Raw genomic sequence first — 20,944 nt, forward strand, 5'->3', positions numbered from 1 at the left:
AATTTCAGTAGAAAAAAGTATTTTCACAAACTTTGACCGTACAGTTTGTTGGAGGGGAAGGGTTTGACATAGGTGTTTGTGATTGTCAGTGCTTGTTTTACTGAACGATCATGCTTTGGGTGGTGCAATAAAGTTGTACTTTCTGGTGTAGTTGGCTTAAGTTTCGTGCAGTGTTTGCAAAGAACGGGAACATTTGCTGACAGCTGGACTTCATGCCACCAACGTCTTTTCCCCTTTTTTGGCTGCTTTTTAAAGGTGGTCCTTCACTTTCTCCACCAACGCTTTAATTTTACATTACATTTAGTCATTTAGCAGACACTTTTATCCAAAGCAACTTACAAGTGAGTTAAAGGCGGCAAAAATCTAAGTCAAGGAGGAAACATCAACGCAAAGTCCCATCAGAAAAGTGTTTTACATTTGCAAGTGCAAGAAAGAGCAGAAATATTTTTTTTAAATAGATTTAAGAGCATAGGAATGTGGGGAATGCATTCAGCAGTTTTTTGGATATTGGGAGTGAGTTTGCTGAGCGTGCAGAGTTTGGTTGCTCGTTCCACCATCGTGGGATCATTGTGCTGAAGAGTTTTGCTTAATGTCTTGCGGTGGATATCCTATGTGGTGCTGGGACCACCAGATGGTGCTGACGTCGTTCGTTGGCAGACCGCAGCGGATGGGAGGGATTGTAGACTTGAATGAGTGAGTTGAGGTAAGCAGGAGCTGTCGAGTTAACCACCCTGTAAGCAAGAGACAGACAAGAAACGACCAGCACCTGTACAGTGAGTTCGGAGTATATTCCGTGAGGTAGGGTCTGATCTTCCTGAAGTTGTAGAGGGCAAATCTGCTGCCCTAGAGACTGAGCAGATGTGGTCCTTAAAACCCAGCTGGCCGTTTATGATGACCCCCCAGATTTCTGGCCGACTTAGTGGGACAGTCACTGTAGATCCAATGTTGATGCTGATGTTGTGTTGAAGGTCTGGCTGGGAAGATAAGGACTTTGGACTTGGAGAGGTTGAGCTAGAGGTCTGAGGTCATCCAAGCAGAGATGTCTGAGAGAGAGGCAGAAGTGTCTGATGGAAAGAGCTGTGTGTCATCAGCAAAGCAGTGATAGGAAAGGCCATGTGAGCAAAGGATAGAACCCAGGGACAGAAAAAAAGAAGAGGGCCTAGAACTGAACCCTGGGGCACACTGGTAAAGAGTGTGCTATGAGACATCTATACCATTTGTGTGTCCTGGAGATGAGATATGTGTGTTCCCTGCACACTTAGCCCAGCTTTCTGTACTTTTACTGAAGGCTGCAGGAACAACACTAGGTTATGAAGCATTTTTGTTGTAGTGTCTAATCTGCGTATCTCTAATTTAAGACTAACATGGTTTATTAGTCAAAGATCGTCCGATAACTTTAGTTATTTTCTCGATTAATTGTATTTGCACCAATCTTTGCTCACTATTGATGTTTGTCATTTGGTATCTTGGATTAGCTTTTTAAAACCTTAGTTTTTACATTTTTTTTAATATATTGTACCAGATAGTCCCAATCATCATTACTTGACATAAGTATCAACTGCACATGTGCAAGAACACTGGTAGGATCATGGTGATTCAGAGTATTTGGAACATTTGTTAAACATTTCTGGACTAACCACTTTGGAATGAAGAAACATTTCACTTAGTGGAGTGGTGTGTACGCTAATATAATTTTAATCATTTTTGCACAAAGACAGAATTTAACAGCACAGACAAAGAAGCAAATTCAGGTTGTAAAAGGCCAGACATTAGATTTTTGGTTTTAGTCTCTGCATTGGGATTGTTGAAAATCTAAAACTATTAATTTTAAAGTTTTTTTTAAAGTTAAGTTTTTCTATGAAACAATACCACGTATTTATAATGTTTGTATCGCCGATAGTGGAAGCACAGTTGCATGCATATTTTTGTTTATTTTATTTATTTATTTATTTAGTTTTATTTATTTTATGTTATTTTGTTTGTTCTTTTCTTTTTTTCTTTTTTTTCCCCCCAACCCATCCGCCCATCACCGGTGGGAAATGACCCTTAGATCTGATTTATTAGTTGCGAGAGGGTTAGAGGAAAGTCAGCTGAATGCGTCATTGCACAGGAGAAGGCTTAAGACACTCTAACACAGCAAATCAGGCATATGTCAGGGCTTGACATTAAGCTTCAGGCAAGTAGCTGAGATGTTTAACTGGCCCAAGTCAAACGCACTTGTCCCGAATTGCAAAATCTATGCCTAGTTATTCTATCATATTAAGCAGGCGGCCTTTGAATAATGCACAATAGGTTACATGTGGGCAGGAGTGTTGTTCCACCCTTTTATTACACTCGCAGTAAATGGAGCTGACGCTGTGAATTTAAAGAGCGAACTTTAACAGGCAAAGAAAATGCATCTTGTTTAAAACAATTTGCTGATTCCTTTGCAGATTTTTCCTTGTTTCAGATATCACTAAATAGCACAGTGTATTACTTGATGCACCAAGAGGTGCAGAGATATCTGCAGAAAGCACCTGTGTATCGGATGGTTACTAATAGTAAAATAGCCTTCTTCATAAACAGGTATTATCAGTCGCAAGAAGAACTGTGAAGAACACTGTGTCTGTGTTTGTCGCACACTTTTCAGTTCAGTTCAACCAGAAATAGCATCAAACAATGTGGAGCTACTTCATGAATATTTTCTACACTTCAACAAACTAATAGCATAGTTTCTCATAATTTATGCTCCATAAATTATAGCGACGTTTGTAAATGAAACAGACAAATGAAACATAAAGTGACCCAGTCTCTGTTTCACCTAAAGAGACAGTAGACAGTTCAAAAATAAATAAAAAATGTAAATAATTTAAGTATTTATAAAAATTTTAAATCCATATGTTGCAGTAATTGCTGTTATTAATTATTGTGGCCCCACACAAATAAATAAATATTTTGGAATCAGTGCAGACCATCACATTTATTTTTGAATTTCCCATTAGGGCAACTGCATGATGCATTTCACTTACCTGAGCAAAGAGTTTACTTCCCCCTGGCAAACAACAAGGTCCAGACCTGCACATGTCTATTAATGTCTATAAAGATACAGTCATCTCAGAAATTATTTATATATCTGCAGTTTAACACATTTAATCATGCTTTATATTTGATTTGATATTATTAACAACTTAACCTATAATAAAAAGGCTAAAACTTGTTTTTTGTTTGCTTGAGATGTGTCTAGAACTTCGAAGGATTCTACTGGTGAACATTTTTATTTTACAATGAAACACACATTAATTAATATTCAAACGCGAGAGAGCCTATTTAAAGACACCCTGGAAGTACCAGAACTGAACTGTCTGCTAAATTAACTACTGGCATTGGTGGAAAAAGAGTAGCAGCAAAATAAAAACTGATTCCTGATTAAGGAAGAGCAACAAAGTGGAGTGTCCATAAAGCAAAATCAAAGGTGCTGCTAGTCAGAGGCAAAAATAAAAATCCAAACAATCCAACATGGCTAAAAGATACTTTAGAAAATAATGCATGAGTGATGTCTTCGCTATGGATCCATCAGTTTGTGAATTTCAAATGAAGGAGCTTTGCAGCAATTTCCGAACCTTCTCTATTTTTTTGAAAAAAATAAACAGCAGATTAGTCAAGAATGACTATAGGCCTACAGTGTTGTTTTAACACTATTTTCTGACAATAAAAAGATCAAATCAAATTGTGTGTAGAGCCCACAAACGTCACACAATATGATAAAACAGCATGTACACATTTTTTTTTATTACTAACAGCTTTAGAGATGCCATATCATCCATGGGACCCAGCTATTGGGAAGTCAGTAAAGAGGGAGTGATTTCAGTTTGTTGCAGCCTGAAAGGAATATACCTGCATACACTACCCAGGGCTTTAAAGAGTCACCTACTAGAAAAAACAAACTGGCAAACTCGTGGGTAATGAAAATACTAGTTGCAGCTCATTGGAGAGAAGGGAATCCCCTGTGTGTCAGGCTATATTCACACACTGTGACGGTGCCAGGCGGCTGCACGACTGAAGTCCGTCGAGATAGTTTCCATTTGAGACTGTGTGTTAAAGAGGCTCTCTTAAAACAGATATTTAGGAGAGCAGTGGTCAAGCCACCTCCTGGTTAGAGCTGTCGACACTTGTGCCGAGTTCGATAGCTTGTCTTAGAGTTTAGGTCACTGTTGCTTGACAGCTCGTCCTGCTGCATTTAAAGCTGCTGCAGTGTATATTCATTTAAGTGTAACTGTTGGTGTCTCGTGCAGATAGGTGCATTATAGAAAGTGTTGGATCACATCATGTCTGCAAAACGGAAATAGGCAGGAATCTATAGTGTTGAGTTGAGTGTGTGCACGCAAGATGTTGGTCTGTGCTGTCTCTGCTGTAACTAGAGCTCTAAATCTTTGTGTTATCTGCCTCCAGATAATCAGTTCAGGATGTCCATCCTGGAGCGTCTGGAGCAGATGGAGCGCAGGATGGTAGAGATGGCCGCCCGTGAAAACCAGCAGCAGCAGCAGGAACAGCAGCATCATCAGAAACAACAGCATGACAACCACCTGGCCACACCCCCTCCTCCACCCCTACCTGAGGACCATGAACAGGTGAGGATGGGAAATAAAGCAGTGTTTGAGTGTCCATGTTTAATTTTTATCTCAGTAAAGAAGATAAAAATCAGACTACAATTACTTAAAGATGGGCACAAAGAGAGTAAAGGCGACAAAAATATTGAAATATTGAGAAAAGACAAAAGATTATGGCAAATGAATTCAAGACACAAAGTAACTGGAGATGATCACAGACACAGTAGAAGATTTTCTAAGAAGCTAGACAAACCTAAAGACCACAAAACACTATGGTACAAAGATTTAGGAGGATCACAAAGAAAGTGAAGACACCAGACTGAGCTGTAAAAACATTTTTTATTTTTTTTTGGCCAAGTCATCATATATACATTTCTGCATTTTTGTAAAAGGCAGTGTTGAAAGGATATGTTTCAGAAAAAGACTGCATCAAAAAGTAAACCATTTTTCATCTATCTGTAGAGAAAGACTGGAAATGCAACAGCAGGTGATCAGCAGATAACATAAAGGTGATTGTAGACTTTGGTTGAGCTGGTCTCATGGTAAACAGGTTAAGAAGAACAAATTAACCTGAATGGAAAATCCCTTTAAAACATCTCTGCAGTCTAACCTCTGCTGAACTCTACCTCGCTCTGATGTCATGGAGAATTTGGCAGATCGAGTCCTCGAGTTAAAATAGACTCAATGTGACACAGATAGAGACAGAGGGAGAGGCTTGACCTTATCTAAAACAATTACAGCTACAACATGCCCCCCCCCCCCCCCCCCCCCCCAGGCTGCAGATATGATGTCTTTTAGCCGGTGAAATCAGCAGCCAGCAGATTTACCTTTCAACTACGACACCTCATAAATACACAGTAATTTGACAGCTGAACTGTTGCTTTACACACAAATAAACCCCTACACCTGTAAAAAGCTTCTTCAATCATGTGTGAAAGACTCTAGATACTATTATATTTACAGGACATATTGTTCTCGTACTGATTGATATAAATGTCTAGATTTAATACCATTAGTGAGGAAGAGACTTAGTGACACGTATGTTAAATGTGTAACAATAATTGTGATTTTTAATTGGATTCCAAATGTTGTCTTCCGTTTAAATCCTACATACATATGATGGTTTGTTATTTTTAGGAGCTATTTAATTGTTTCCTCTCTGTACCAACATATTTTAACATCTCCGTTCATGTGAGGCTCTGCTGTGCAGCTACAAACTTTTCCCCTGGATAGGATGAGAATTGTTTTCCATCCTACGACTTTTCAACCTGGAGATGAGGACATTCATGAGTTGTTAAAACTTGACGTTCTGTCCTTAACTACAAGAAATGAAACATTTTTTTATGATGACCCTTTCCTGCTTCTTTTTGAGCTCTTACACAAGCTCGCACTCCTTGATGCAATTTCTTTTGTCTTGTGCAGACTTCTGAAGGTGAAATATATTGAGTTTTTTTTCACAGTGATGGTAAAATGTAGCATTAGATTGGTTCAGCATCAGCTGTAATGTGGCCACTGTACCGGAGCTGAGCCAAAACACAAGCCCTTTGGATTTACTGGCCAGTCTGCATTTAACCCCTCACCTGTGGTTATGAGCTCAGGGTAGTGAGAATGCTCTGCTTATATAGAGCTTACACACACACACACAAGCTTACCGATGATGGCAGCTACCATGCAAGGTGCTCACCTGACTTATTTTGAAAGCATTTTCACTTCGCTCTTGCCCAAAACTTTTGCAGAAACATTAACCGTGGATTAAATTAAAAATAGAGTTTCAGATCATGCAAAATCTGAAGCATTAGAACGCTAGAGTTCACCTTTAGAGCAGGTCAGCTTGTTGGCATGTGTTGTGTTTGTGCAGCAGCTGTCTGAGAGCAGGATAGATGACTAACAGCTGTGTGGCCTGATAACAGGTTCCAGGTTCATACTCTTCCTGCTGTTCAATCAAGAGGCTGCTGCTGCTCGCTTTCTCTGCTGTCACTCACTTATTGCCTCACTCACCCATGTGCGTCACATGGTGAGAGGGGGAGTGGAAGAGGTGTAAATACCAGGGAGAGCCGGGGGAAAACTGGAGGGGAGGGGGGTATGAATGTAATGTTTCCTACGGGGAGGAGGAGTGAGGGAGGCAAGGGGTTACATTTCACTCAAGACAAAGTGTTTAGATTATTCATTAATTATCAGAAAACTAATCAACATTTTGATTATTGGTTACTTTTTATATCCTATTGGAAATTGGGTTAAATTAGGTTACATTAGCCCAGATAACCGGTTAGCATGCTGAGGTTAAGTTAATAACAAACAACTAGGGATGAATCGCTAGGGCAAGTACAGTGGCGCAGTTGGTCGAGTGGCCGCCTAGTGACCGTAGGGTCGGAGGTTCCCAACCCTGGTTCCCAACCCTGTGTCGCAGTGTCCCTGGACAAGACACTGAACCATTGCTAATCCCCCGTTGTGCAGTGCCGATACCAAACCCGGTAGAAATTGGGTAGAATTACATCAGGAAGGCCATCTGGTGAAAAAAAAAAAAAAACTGTGCCAAAACAACATGCAGACTTTGTATCCACTGTGGTGTCCCTGAACGTAGGTTCAGGTTTAGGTTAGCTCAGATTAGTCAAGCTAGTTTAGGTAATTAGGTAAGTAGCAGTTTAAAAGGAAAAAACTATACATTTTTAGCTGGTAGGTCTCCAAGTCATCATTTTAGGTCTGAAACTGTAAAGACTGTTTCCACAGTTATTGCTACTACTGGTGCATAACACTTCTGTCTGTGTTTCAGTCCTCCCAGTGGTTTGAGAGGAGGATTGTGGGAGTGTGTGAGCGGATGATGAGGGGAGGACGGTGGGGGAGAGGAGGAGGAGGGGGAGAGGGAGAGAGGCTTCAACACTCTGTTCGCCACCGTGGGATGACACTCCTCCACCTGGCTGCTGCCCAAGGATACACACACCTGATACACACCCTGATACACTGGAGGTACACACACCTGATACACACACCTGATACACACCCTGATACACTGGAGGTACACACACCTGATACACACCCTGATACACTGGAGGCACACACCTGATACACACACCTGATACACACACCTGATACACACACCTGATACACATTGTGACTGTAGATACTAGCTATTTTTTCCATAATGCTGATGTTGATTTGTTGTTGAAGGAGTGTGAACAGCGACAGTTTGGACCTGGAACAAGAAGTTGATCCTCTCAACGTTGACCACTTCTCCTGCACTCCACTGGTAACGCACGCACAGTGAACATGTTTAGCACTGCATCAGTATTGTTGCTATGGTGACCAACTGATTAGCATTCATAACTTGATATAAAAGCCCTTCGTTTTTCTTGTCTCTGTGTGTTCAGATGTGGGCTTGTGCTCTCGGACACCAGAGGGCAGCAGAGCTTCTGTATGGCTGGAACAGTCTGGCTCTGGGGATCCCCGATTCCCTCGGGCGCCTCCCGCTTGCCGTCGCACGCTCCCGTGGACACACCCGTCTTGCCATGGCGCTGGAGGAGCTGCACACGCAGCATACACATCCACATGTGACAGCTAGGGAGATGCACACTCCGACGGACATGCATACTCCGGCAACTCCACAGCCACAGCTGCCCCCATCTCCTCTGTCCACCAGCCCAGATACCGGTACCAAGCAAACATCCGCACTTGTGGTCATGTAACATGATTCTAGAGCTCGGATTGGCACTAAGTCTCTCTTCTCACCTCTTTAGGTCTGAGCTGTTCCAGCAGCCTTCCCTCTCCCAGTGCCCCCTCCTGTCCTTCCCCAAGCTCTGCCTATTCCAGTGGCCCCGCTCCAATGGACACATCCATTTCCTCCCCCTCTTCACCTTCTTCCTCCTCTTCCTCTCTACCTGTCTCCCCTCCCTCTCCCTCCTCCCTTCCCATCTCCTCTCTTCCTCCTGTATCCATGTGGGGGGAAGAACCGAATGCTACTTTCAACGCAGGTAACATCACTGACGTTAAATCCTATTTCCTCTGTCCGAACAAAACGTGTTATTGATCATCACTAATCCATCTCTTAGGTTTGAACACTGGTGGTTCTAGAGACTCTCCTCTTTACCTCATGGACTACGAGAGCACCGCCCCCAGCCACACACACAGTTACACACACGCACATGCAGTGGGCGGTCGAAGATTGCACCCGGCGGCAATGCTGGAGGAGCAGCTGCTTAGCTACAGCGAGAATGCCGAGAATGAAGGCGAGGAGGAGGAGTACCTGGAGGAGGAGGTGCTGCAGGTACAGATTTGCCAAAGACAACAATAATGTGGAAATAATATGGTAGAATTATTTCCAGCTGACACGATATAATTGAATGTTCTAGCCTCCTTTAGCCTCTTAGTCCGTGTGGACCACAGAAATTTGTTTTTTCACCAATGACGAGAGGGCAAAGTAACTGCTATACTGCTAGTTAAGGGTCAGTGAGTGGATAAGAAACATGCTTGGAGAGAAGGAGGAGGAGAGGTTTGGAAAGTTTATTTTGGGAGGAGGGATACACTGCCACTTACATTATTTCCCTGTCATTTTTATTAAGTGCCACAAATGTGTAAATTTTTGTTCATTTTGTTGATTAAAAAACAAACAGTCATTTCTATTTAAAGACAGGTGTTTAGCTTTTCAAGTGGATTTTAATTGATGTGTTTCTATGTGCTATAGAAGTGGAGAAATGGAGGTTTTAGTGAACACTGCAAGTCTGTTGCATTCATTAAAAAAAATCCCTCCGGTTTTAGGTCGTTTTCCAACAACCCCTTAGCTTTTAGAGAGTATTAGGGAAGCCTCAGGTTCTAAAGAACTAAACCCCTTTATTAATCCCTGAGGTTTACTGCTTTGCTTTGTTAGAGCTGCCCTCTGCTCCAAAAGAAAAAAAAAATTGGCACCGTGTCTGGCAATAAGAGCCAAGCAAATCTAAAGATGAATAAAATAGCCGCCCATCAGTCAGGTAGAAGTAATACTTTTGTTTCTATCGAAAGGTCATACGGGATTTTTTTTTTTTTCAGTTTTAAATATTTACTCCTACACTGACAGGTTGACATGGCAACGCTGGCAGAGCAGATCATTGAGGCCACCCCCGAGCGAATCAAGCAGGACGACTTTCCCAGTGGGGGGGACTCACCCCTGAGAGAGAGGCGTGACAACCCAGCCATACAGGACACCTGGCTCGCTACCTACCTGGACACAGTTGATGCCCACACACACTCCCCACCCAGGTAAGCCCCACCAGTATTCTGGGTGTTATAACAACACAACAACACAAGTGGAACAGAGATGGATGTATATATACACCCTTACAGGCGGGTGTGCCCCCCCTCACCCCTCAGTGCACTGGCCCTGCAGAGGCTGCGCCCCCCCTCCTCTGCAGCATGGGCAGAGTTCCTTAATGCCTCGGCCAATGGGAAGATGGAAAGGGATTTTGCCCTGTTGACGCTGACGGACGGCGAGCAGAGGGAGTTGTATGAGGCTGCCAGGATCATCCAGAACGCTTTCAGGAGATACAAGGTTCTTACACCAAACACACATACAAACATGATTATGGATGTAGTGAGAGAGGACATGAAGTTAGTTGGTGTGAGAGAAGAGGATGCAGAGGACAGGGTTAGATGGAGACACATGATTCACTGTGGAGACTCCTGAAAGGGAACAGCTGAAAGGAAAAGAAGGAGGATGTGTCTGGGTCTTTAGAGTTGACATATTGTCCACTGTTAAAAGTTTTTGTGGAGTTTCTCAGTAGTGTTTGGGCTTTAAGTGGATCATTGTCTTAGTTATTTTCTTTACTGTTTGTAAGGTTATAGTAATATGTCAAAATGTCTGAAGCAAAATAAACCTTCCTTTGTTTCTGCAGGGTCGAAGGTTAAAGGAGCAGCAGGACATGGCTGCAGCCGTCATTCAGAGATGCTACAGGAAATACAAACAGGTGTGTGTTAACGTGTGGGTGTGTGTGTGTGTATGGTGTTTGCAGACTTTGTCCTGAAGCTTCACTAACACTGAACTAACCTGCTGTGTCTCTGTCATCTCTCTCCTCTCTCTGGCTAGCTAACATGGATAGCTCTGAAGGTAATATGGCTGTAGATGCAGTGACGTGTAGTCAGTTCCCCCTCCTCTGTGTATTTGTGTGTGTGTGTGTGTGTGTGTGTGTGTGTTTGGAAGTTTCCTGTGATGTGAATCATCCTCATGAATGAAAGTAAGGGCAGTTAATATTGTATCTCTCTTACCGCAACATCAAGCATTGATTCGTTAAATTGTTGTATGGCCAAAAGTATATGAACAGTCAAATAGTCCACTGACCGAACAAACCTTTTTTCACTCTTCATTTATGAAATTAACGCTGTAGGACAGGACACATACTTTTGGCCATATATTGTAAATTTGTTGAACAGAGTGATTATAAGCACGATGCTCAGAAGTTAGGTATGAGCTGATTTCAGTCCTCAGATCTCCTTTGCTTTTTCCTCCATCACTTCCTCTTCACAGATTGTAAAGTGGTTGTTTCCTCTGGCTGCGTTTAAACAGTGTGACTCTATCCCCTCAGTATGCTCTCTACAAAAAGATGACCCAGGCGGCCATCTTGATCCAGTCCAAGTTCAGGTCTTACTACGAGCAGAAGCGTTTCCAGCAGAGCCGGCGGGCGGCTGTGCTCATCCAGCAGTACTACCGCAGCTACAAGGAATATGAGAGGCTGAAGCAGGCACCAAGAGGAGTGGCCAGCCACAACCCCAAGATCAAGTAAAAGCTCTGAGACATGTGTCTAAAACATCTGTAACATCTCTGTATTGTTTTACATTTCATAGCGCTTAAACATCTGCATAGTGACATGTGACTGTAGACTTTTGAGTTTGAGTTATTGATTAGTGATCTCAGTAATGAACATTTGTCCTCTGCTGGTCATTTGGCCATTGTGAAATAAAACTAGTACGTCTCAGGGACAAATAAATAGCTCAAATGAACAGAACACGTAGCACTGTCATGACTAAGATGTTTGTAGCCTGATTGTGCTTTAAGTCCATTCCATCAGATTAGCACATTTTTCAGATTTCAGAGATGAAAGACTTTCAGGTTCTCAGAATTCCCATCAAGTGGTGATTGACGTTGTTGTGTGTCCTTCAGGGGGTCGTTCTTGACGAAGAAACAGGACCAGGCAGCCAGGAAGATCATGAGGTTTCTGAGGCGCTGCAGACACAGGTAAAGTATTTGACATATTCATTAGAGGTGTCCCAATATCACTTTTTCCAAAGACTGAGTACAGGTACTTAGATTTGATTACTTTTAGATGGCAAACACTGATACAAGTTAAAATACTGTTTCTTCTGGTAGGAATCAATCCATTGCAGTTAGGCAAATCTTACGAAAATGGAAATTGTCACATTCTGCCAAAAACAAATGATGGCAGCAACCGGTGTTTAATAAACAGAACAACCTCTGCTAAAAAAAAAAAAAAAAAAAAAAACTACAAAAGACGAACAAAGTACACAAATACAAGTACACAAAGGCAGGGTGGGGCCCAATTCCCAGTATTGGTATCAGCATCAGGACATCCCTAATATTCCCGGTTTGCTGCGGTTAAATTTGTTTCTCCTCTTAAAATCTGTGCACATAGATTAATTTTCTATATGATGAGGTTGAGAATCATCACATCATCAAAGCTGTTTACCTGTTTTTTAATGCAGAATTAAAGAGCTGAAGCAGTCGAGGGAGCTGGAGAGGAGAGGACTGACCACTTAATCCATTTCTTCATTTCATGCCTTCTTCCAGAAAGGAAAGGAGGAAAGACAGGTGATGCACAGAGAAAAAAGGACAGATGTTTCAAGTTTACTATGATGTACAAAGGGACAGAAACCAAAAGACTGACCAAGAGGACAGAGACTGAGAGATGCCTTACCCTATGCCAACTCTTTTTCTTCCTTCCTATCTTTATCTGTCTGTCTATCTATCTATCTATTGCCTGTCTTTTCTCCTGGTTGAATGTAGCTGTCTGCAGCTTAAAAAGAGCTCCATTCAAAAATGCCATGTGCCCTTTTGCTCTGTCCTAAAGACACAAGGAACTCTGCGAATTGGCGCAGTGATGGGGAATTTGCAGTGTTGTCTACCGGCAAAACTTCGAGTCTTTCACTCTGTTGTCTACAGCCTTTACTTGGTCATAAGGTTCGACCTCTTTATAGTCTTTTGAAGACTAAAACTCTGACTTCCCAGTCTTAGTAGGTTTCAGCAAGGTCTCAAAGCAACTGTTTGACAATACTGAGTATGTCAAGGCCAATCCGGGTCTCTCTATTTTCCATAATGCTCTGCTTGTCCTCTGCACAGGATCAGGGGAGCAACAGGGCCATGTTTCCAGGGTCAATTCAGACTAAAAGAAAACCATCTGAAAACCATCAGAGCTCTAGCTGTGCATCATTTTTGGTTGGAGCTTTTCATTTGGAGAAAACATAGTATGTTCTTCAAAATGTACATGATTTTAACAAAGCTACTTACAATTATATTTAAACACAATCACATATATAAACATATATAAATACAGTATATATATTCTAAAGTGGGACTTTATAGATGCTATGGGTGTTATTTATTACAGCATGATCCGTTCATGTGAGTGTGTGGATGTATGAGTGTGTTTGTGTGTGCTGCACAGACTGTAAGGTCAAGTCTTAAGGAACCCCAGTATGACCTCTGACCTTTGGACAAAACTTAACAACCAGTTCTCAAATTTGATCTAGTTCATTAAGGTGGATCATTTTACATTGTAACAGATATTCACGTTGTAACTGAACAAAATGTGAGTAAATGTGGGCTGTGTTTCACACTTCTGCATCTAATTGCCGCAGTTTCCAAAGTTGTAATTTTCTTTTGACGACCTGTTCTACATTTTTAGATTCAGTGTCACCCCTCAGATTCTTTATCTGATCAACACTCTTCCATAAATCCATTTGAAAAACAGAGGAAAAACAAGTTTTCTTCCATCTGACGGTAATAGTTGTCTGTACAGCTACGGCTACACTGCAAACAGGAGCTGACAAGAGACTGTTTGGCATAGTTTTACTAAAGGACAGTTTAACTTTAATATTTTCTAAAAAATTATAGAATAAATAATATGCCATGGAACTGCCAATCAGACCCCATTCCTCCACACAACTTCTGATTAGTGGTTTCATGTTTGTGTGCTACAAAACTCAATATTATTCATGTACATTATGATTAATAATTAGAAGTTGTAAACACAGCCACTTTATTCCATTTATTCCGTTTAACTAAGGTGTAGAAGACTGATGTCAGACATGATGGCACAGGTCAGAGTGGGGTTCCCTTTAAAGTGTATTTAACTTGTCCAACAGTTGATCAGGGCCAGACTGATGGATGATGCAGCAGCAGCTACTGTAATAAGCACTTTGGTTGGAGCAACAAGTTGCTCCAGAAATCACTGCAACCCTGGTGCAGCTGGGTTTTCTGTCAAAGCTCCGACACAAGTCGCTCTGTTCATAATGTGAGCTCGTCTTAGGCAGACTGAATGTTGTCACAGCAACCACAAAGTCTAACGCCGAGCATGAGCTTTCTTTACAACTTGAGTTTTTCTTGAGCTTGTTTTCAGTTTGTCCTGAAATGAGTAAATGTTCAGTTTTCTCCTTCAGCTGTTGCAGTGATGCTTTGCATGAGTTTGTATTTAATTGTTCTGCATTTCAAAACCTTTAAGATGACATATTTATCAATATTCTACAAGTCAGGTGAATAAATCAGCTATTTGCTACTTGATGTTCTTTTTGTGTCGTGTTGGTTCATGGTGGCCTCAAAGACGATGTAAACCAAGCACAAATGCAGAAAAATCACAACAATTGCTGGTGCAGTTGGGAACAGGGTGGAGTCATAAAGATGTGACGATTACGACCCTAACTCCCTAAAGCCTTAGGTGGGGGTCCTTATGTGTGGCCGTCTCGGTGGATGTGTGAAGTGACCTTAATCTTCCTGGGGATGGTTGAAAGGGCAGCATGAAAAATGGGAGACCTCTACACAAGAGGATGGCCCAGCACAAGAGAAGCAACACCTCAGGACCACAATCAGTTTACCTACAATGCATTTTGGAAGGATGGTATGTGAGGACGTGAAGCCATTTATGTTCACATGGATAATTCCTTCTCTCAACAGAGGCGGAGGCCTCAGGCACAACCTGTCTCCATGTAGGGGGTTACATCCTGATGACTCCACCCTGTTCCCACCTAATGAGCCTATTCAGGCCGGGGTGGAACAAAGCTTACTCTGGAGGATCTAACTGGGTTCTCTAACCTCTTTATTCAGTTTGAAGAAGCTGCTCGGATAAGTAGCAAAATGTTTTTAACGGAGAAGAAAGAAGTCCAGTTGACATGATCTTGACAACATTTGGATCCTGGTGCAGGACCAGAACTTCCTCACCGCAGCTAATGATGTCTTAGGAATAATCAGCCAAAATCAATGTGATTTCTTTGAATTTAATTTGATTTAGCAAAAATTTAAATCAGAGTCAAACCGTCAGACTATCACTGAACAGAGGTTTTACCAAGACTTAAAAATGAGCACAAAGGGACATAAAGCAACCACACAGATGTGGGGGGGCACAGTCCATTTATCAGTGTCACAGCTTGTGTAAAGAAGCTGTTCAGCATCCTGCTGGAGCATATATTATCTAACTTGTTTTGTAATAAGTTAATATCTAATATATCCTGAGTGTTTGAATTCCCATGATTTTTATGATTCAATTCTTTTTTTCTTTGTGTCCTTTTAGTTGTGATAATAGTTTTCCTTTTCCAATTACAACTTTGTGGATCTCATATTTCATCAATTCCCAAAAGCATCCATGGGTTTTTATTGCACAAGCCTGCTTCCAATGATTGTCTCTTATTCTTTCCATTTCCAATTTAAAGTCATCATTTTTGTAATAATGTGTTATTGAGTTTCCAATAGCCATAACAGCATTTCTGTGAAGAGGTATCCTGTAGTTTAATTTTAAGGAGGATTCCCCTATGATCAGTTAAAATGGGTGGTTCTATCTAAACCTCTGTAACCAAGTTAGCCAGGTTATTGGAGATTAATCCTTGTGTATATATGTTTTCTGGGTTTTTCTTTCTCCATACATCTAGAAGTCCCAGTCACAAACATGTGTTTTTAAGATCAGTCTATATTACTGTTTTTTTGGTGGTATGTGATCTATGTTGCCATCAAAAACAGTATTGGAATCTCCTCCCTAAATCCCTCTAGCTGAAGGGTAAGTAGAAAAAAGTAATTTCACATTCAAAATGCATAAATGAGTATTAATGATGTTATCATTGCACAAATATTGATAAGAATAAATTAACTGTTTTACATCTACAACTAATATAATCCATCAGTCAGACATGTCCTTGTCACAAACTTATCTTTTAAGATCGCGACCCCTGCTGACCCATTTTTTTCATTGGCAAACCATAAATCATTACCCCATTTGTCTAAATTGTTCATCAGCATCCATGAGTTTCTTGAATGAAATACAAGTCAGCACCTTTTACTGTTACGGCACAAAAACAGAGCTTTTCTTTATAAACCGCACAAACGCCTGGCATTTAGAGAAAAAAGTGAAATAGACGTAAAAAGAAAAGAGGGAAATATGAATGTGTCTGGATTAGAATAATTAAACGCAAATGAACTCATAGCATTAACAATTCCACAACCTGTCAATATTTTCATTTGCTCCATTAACACGCATGAATTAAACCCTTTGGAATGAAATGAAACACTGGAAACATGTAGTTAACTGTTCGCCTTTGACATAGTTCCTTGATCCCTTGAACCATCAGTAACAGCTCGAGCACCACCTTCTCCACATCTGGCCACGAACGACTCCTTGCTGCTGTGTCGCTGGCGGTGAGATCTTCTTGGCCCCTTGCTGATCTCGATGTGAACCCCAATGTAATACTCTGACTTTGACATTGTCCTCTGCATTTTCAGCGACTCCATACAAACGGAGGCTCCAGCTTCTGCTGTAAAGCTCTTGTTTGTTAACTTTGGCTTCCAGATGTACACACTTTTCCTTTATTTCCACATTTTCTGTTTTCATCCAGTCATTCTCTTTCTTCAGGTCCAACACATCTCGGTGGATTGACTTAAGAGCTTCACTACTATTTTCAATTTCAGCAGAAATGTGATGAAAATGAGATGATCAGGCCTTTCATTATTTTTTTCAAAGATGATTTGCATGATATTATTTTGTACTTCAAACAGGGTTGGTTCTAGAGCATTTCTCATTTTTTTCGTGGATTGACTTTTAGTTGTACGGGTTTGGTGCTAGACTCGCACTCTCCGCCATCTCCAGCTTTAAATGCATAGGAGTAGGTTTCACACATCCTCCTTCTTTCTTTAGCTAGTTTGACTTCCATACCTTGCTCGGCAGCAGATGTGTCTCGAGTGGACATGTTGCTTTGCACTAGCTAGACTTTCGTTAACTTACATTAAGTCGTCTTGGGTTCATAGATAACGTTGTTTTCGAAGTTATTGCTGGTAGTTTTTTTTTTTTTAGATATGTTTACAAGACTTCCCTCAAACCCTAAAGGGTAAACGGACAGAAATGTCAAATAGGCAGTTGTGGACTTTGAATGTGACAATGTGTAAGTATCCCTTGTTTTTTATGTGAAACTAAATTATTGTTCCCAGTTCATCTTTTAAGGTAACAGTTCTTTAATATCTGCCCCCCATAAAAGTAAAAATTGGAATGTCAGACCATCCTAACCAGGTAATTTGCCTTGTGCCAATCTTGTAAAGCCTTCATTCAAATCAATTTAAGAATGACACTTTAAAAATAAATGAAATTGGTAATATAAGTTTTAATAGTGTCAGAAATTAAAGATTAGTCCTCACCAGAATATGATGAACTGTACAATTTAGAAAACATTTTGTAAAGTTCTCCAGCTACTAGTCCTAGTTCTGTGTTTTTACCATTATTTAGAAGTAAAGTGTGTATTTTTTCTTCACCTGTCTTCTCTTTGTTCTAACATTTACATCTGGACCTTTCATATGCTTATTGTGATTATTTTGTTAATAATATATCTAATTCCGGCTCTAAAATAAAAACAATTGCTTTATCATCCACTTGTAGATGAGTAGTCTTACAGATTACAAATCAGTGATCATTTGTTAAACACTTCGAGTTTAAGGAGACTTTGGTTTATCGTCTTTGGTTAAATCTTCTGAGGATTAAACTCCTGCTTGTTTGAATATGTCCAACTCTTTAGTCAGTCTCCAGATCCCATCTCTGTTATGTTCGATTCTCCGTTGTCTTTAATATCTATAGCATTAATATTAAGCGCTTTTCTCAGGCTGACAAACATTGTGCTGTTTTCCTTCATTTGTTTGTTCTGGCGCTTGTTACACTTTAAACCAGCTCTTAAAATCCTTAAATGGGTTTAGTGACACACAGAACTGAAAACGCGCTCCGTTTGTATGGTCGGCAGGGTCCTCTGCGGCTGCCGTAGACCGGAAGTGAAAAAAACAAAAGACAACATGGTGCTGGAGAAGAAAGTTTCCGGTGAGCTTTGTTTAATTTAAACAAATTATACATCAAAACGAGACTTTGCTGCGTTTAAAAACGTCTTGGTTAGAAAACACGGTTAACAAGGTTAAAAGAAGAGTCAGTGTGTTAAAGAGTCTGTCGTTTTTCTGCATGTTGGCGGCAGTGATTCCGGTTCTTATCAGCGAAAATTAAACTCCAATTATCCTAACGACACGCCTACAAATATACATATACATATACATATACATATACATATACATACAACCTCAATAGACGTGTTACTTGTTTCTAAGGTATGTAAACGTTAAATTCTGCATAAATGTGTCAAACGCCTGCTCCATGTAAACACAAACCAAAACATCCAAAATACGTTTGTTGAATAAATAACTCAACGAAAACCAAAAGAAGAGACTACAGAGAGACACAAAGCCGGGACAAGGACTTGATAAATGCCACAAACGACCTAGTTTTTGTGAGGGGTGGGGGCACTTCGGAGGGGCCCACTGAGTCATAACCTGTGTGTTTGTGTGTCCCTCAGCTCGGGTGGAGGCCGGTCAGCGTAGAGTTTTAGATGAAGCCACCAGACAGAGGAGACTGACCAGACAGCTGGAGGCTCTGGAGAAAGACAACTTCCAGGTTTGGTATCTGAAGCACTACATGGATTTACTATCGTTTACTATCGAATTTACTGTCTTGTGTTAGTTCATCCAATGTTTATCATCTATTTTCAGCCATTGATCTGTAAAACTCGAGTTCTTGCTTTTAAGGGTTATTTTTAGAATTTAGTCTCATTGTCCTTATAAAAAAAATGGTTGTTTGACAAGGAAAGTTATGGGATTTTCAGTACAAACCATATTGCTGAGATGCTGCTGCTGCTTTGTGTTTCCAGGACGACCCTCTGTCCTCCCTCCCTCCCCCAGGTCCTACTGCTCGCCTACCTGCTTTCAGTGAGACAGAGGAACCAGGTGAGACTTTATCTACCCTCCTGAAGTCTTCTTCTGGATTTCCTCTTTGTTCTCTTCTCTTCTTAAAAGTAAACAGTCTCTCTGTCTGCCTCACTTACTAAAGATAAAGATGGTGTTTAAAGAAACATGTTTCCCTCCCGTTGTCATCCAGAGAAGAAGAAGAGGAAGACGAGAGGCGACCACTTCAAGCAGCGTTTCAGGAAGAACTTCACCACGCTGCTGGAGGAGGAGGTAAGTCGCACTGTTTTCCTGCTCTCTCATTGGCTGAGAGTCTGCGGTTAGCTGACCCCCTCCTTTGCTCACTGATTGGTAGAACCTGTCGGAGAAACCGGAACCAAACTACCTGTCTGCTGCAGCCCCTCCCTCATCTCTTCCCCCACGCCACTTCTGCTGCGTCTGTGGGTTCCCTTCACACTACACCTGCACCACCTGTGGGGGGCGTTACTGCAGCACCAAGTGCCTGTCCACACACAGGGAGACCAGGTACATGAACACTAGTCTGTCTTTATTCATGAGGATGCTCTCTGTTAAAAAAAAGTTCTCATTCCTTATAAAATGCCCTTGATTATATCTACACGTTGGACAAATGTCCTCATATTGTAAAATGCTTTTGCCAAAATTGATATATTATTATTATTTTATATTATTATTAGTTTTAGAAATTACCTTATTCGTCCAACCAACTGTCCAAATAGTAAACAAAAAATATTTATTACCATCAGTAACTTAATGATTTGCAATTATTCTTAATAATAGTTCATTAACAAAAAGTTATTGCTTTTGGTGTCCTCTTTTAAAAACTCCACCAAGGTCTACATTTCCCACAAAGTTCTCTTTAAAAGACAAACTTTGCTCTCACAGTATAAATGTGTTTTTATTGGACAGGTGTAGGTCACTTGTCTCTGTGGACTGTCAATAAAGAATTTCAGTAGTGATTTCTTTTTTTTTTCCTGTCTCTGCACAGGTGCTTGAAGTGGACACTGTAGTGGCCTCCTTGTTGCCATGGTGACGTACCTTATAGGATGCAGCCACCTGTGGGGTTCAGAACATTTTGGATGATACAGTTCAGGCTTAGGACTTTGTCTTTTTACTCTTCATAGACTGAGAAATGGACATAAATATGCCAGCACAGCACATATTACAACTTTTTGGAAGGACTCTGATTGCTTCTCATCTTTCTCTCTGAGAGTTGATGTTAAATGGTAAATATTTTTTGAATTTGTGCTGATAATCCTCACAAACCATGAGGAGGAAACAGGTGGATAAAGGTAAAACAGGATGCAGTATATATTAGTACTAATTATATATTATTAGTAATAATATATTTCTCTGTTAACTAATCAAGAGCAGAGTTGCAATTATTTCAGTTTGTAAAAAATACCATTTGTTTCATCTTCTCAAATGTGTTGATTTGATACTGAATATTTTTGGACCAATGATGTGACGAAATAAGTACTTGAGCTTTCATATATAACATTTTATTGACCAAACCTTTTTTTTTTTTTTTTTTTTTAATGTGCATGTCTGTATGATGTTAATATTGTTGTAAATTAACTCCACCTACAAACCAGAAGGGCTCATTAGCAGTTGTTGGATCTGACTCAGCCACTTTGGACCACATTACCTACGTGAAGTGTTCCGATGATTTTATCCACCCTGGACATTATGCACAAAATGTCTCAAATGTGCCACAATGTGTAAATAATGACTTTAGTTGTTTTTAATTAAAAAATAATTTAATTCAGTACATCTGTATCCTCAATTTCTTTCCTTGTCTACATTAGCATCGGATTTTACAAGTGGAAGCGAACTAGAAGCAAACATCATAAACCACCGATTTAGTTTCCACAAAGAAGAATATTTATCTACAGACTACAGG

At 40.6% G+C, this 20,944-nt stretch overlaps 2 protein-coding genes across 7 annotated transcripts in view; both read left to right on the top strand.

The window, feature by feature from the left end:
• Positions 1-14,345, top strand: part of camta2 (calmodulin binding transcription activator 2) — a 35,147-nt gene extending 20,802 nt beyond the window's left edge. For 5 of the 6 annotated variants that reach the window (XM_067522820.1, XM_067522823.1, XM_067522825.1 and 2 more), the window contains 13 exons: positions 4,429-4,607; positions 7,357-7,550; positions 7,752-7,830; positions 7,952-8,231; positions 8,318-8,551; positions 8,630-8,844; positions 9,631-9,812; positions 9,897-10,101; positions 10,445-10,516; positions 10,636-10,656; positions 11,132-11,325; positions 11,707-11,781; positions 12,267-14,345. In XM_067522820.1, the coding sequence (XP_067378921.1) occupies positions 4,429-4,607; positions 7,357-7,550; positions 7,752-7,830; positions 7,952-8,231; positions 8,318-8,551; positions 8,630-8,844; positions 9,631-9,812; positions 9,897-10,101; positions 10,445-10,516; positions 10,636-10,656; positions 11,132-11,325; positions 11,707-11,781; positions 12,267-12,321 (1,985 nt within the window). In that variant the 3' untranslated portion in view covers positions 12,322-14,345. The remainder of the gene's footprint in view (positions 1-4,428; positions 4,608-7,356; positions 7,551-7,751; positions 7,831-7,951; positions 8,232-8,317; positions 8,552-8,629; positions 8,845-9,630; positions 9,813-9,896; positions 10,102-10,444; positions 10,517-10,635; positions 10,657-11,131; positions 11,326-11,706; positions 11,782-12,266) is intronic. The other variant, XM_067522822.1, reaches the window with a different exon arrangement.
• A 3,613-nt stretch (positions 14,346-17,958) lies between these two features.
• Positions 17,959-20,789, top strand: znhit1 (zinc finger, HIT-type containing 1). The gene is made up of 6 exons (XM_067522945.1): positions 17,959-18,115; positions 18,639-18,736; positions 18,990-19,065; positions 19,217-19,296; positions 19,379-19,548; positions 20,030-20,789. The coding sequence occupies exons 1-6, from the start codon at positions 18,031-18,033 to the stop codon at positions 20,049-20,051; spliced, it is 531 nt and encodes a 176-aa protein (XP_067379046.1). The 5' UTR covers positions 17,959-18,030; the 3' UTR covers positions 20,052-20,789.
• Positions 20,790-20,944: the final 155 nt, after the last annotated feature.

Source organism: Channa argus, chromosome 12 (genome assembly GCF_033026475.1).
Source record: "Channa argus isolate prfri chromosome 12, Channa argus male v1.0, whole genome shotgun sequence".
NCBI classification, from domain to species: Eukaryota; Metazoa; Chordata; class Actinopteri; order Anabantiformes; family Channidae; genus Channa; species Channa argus.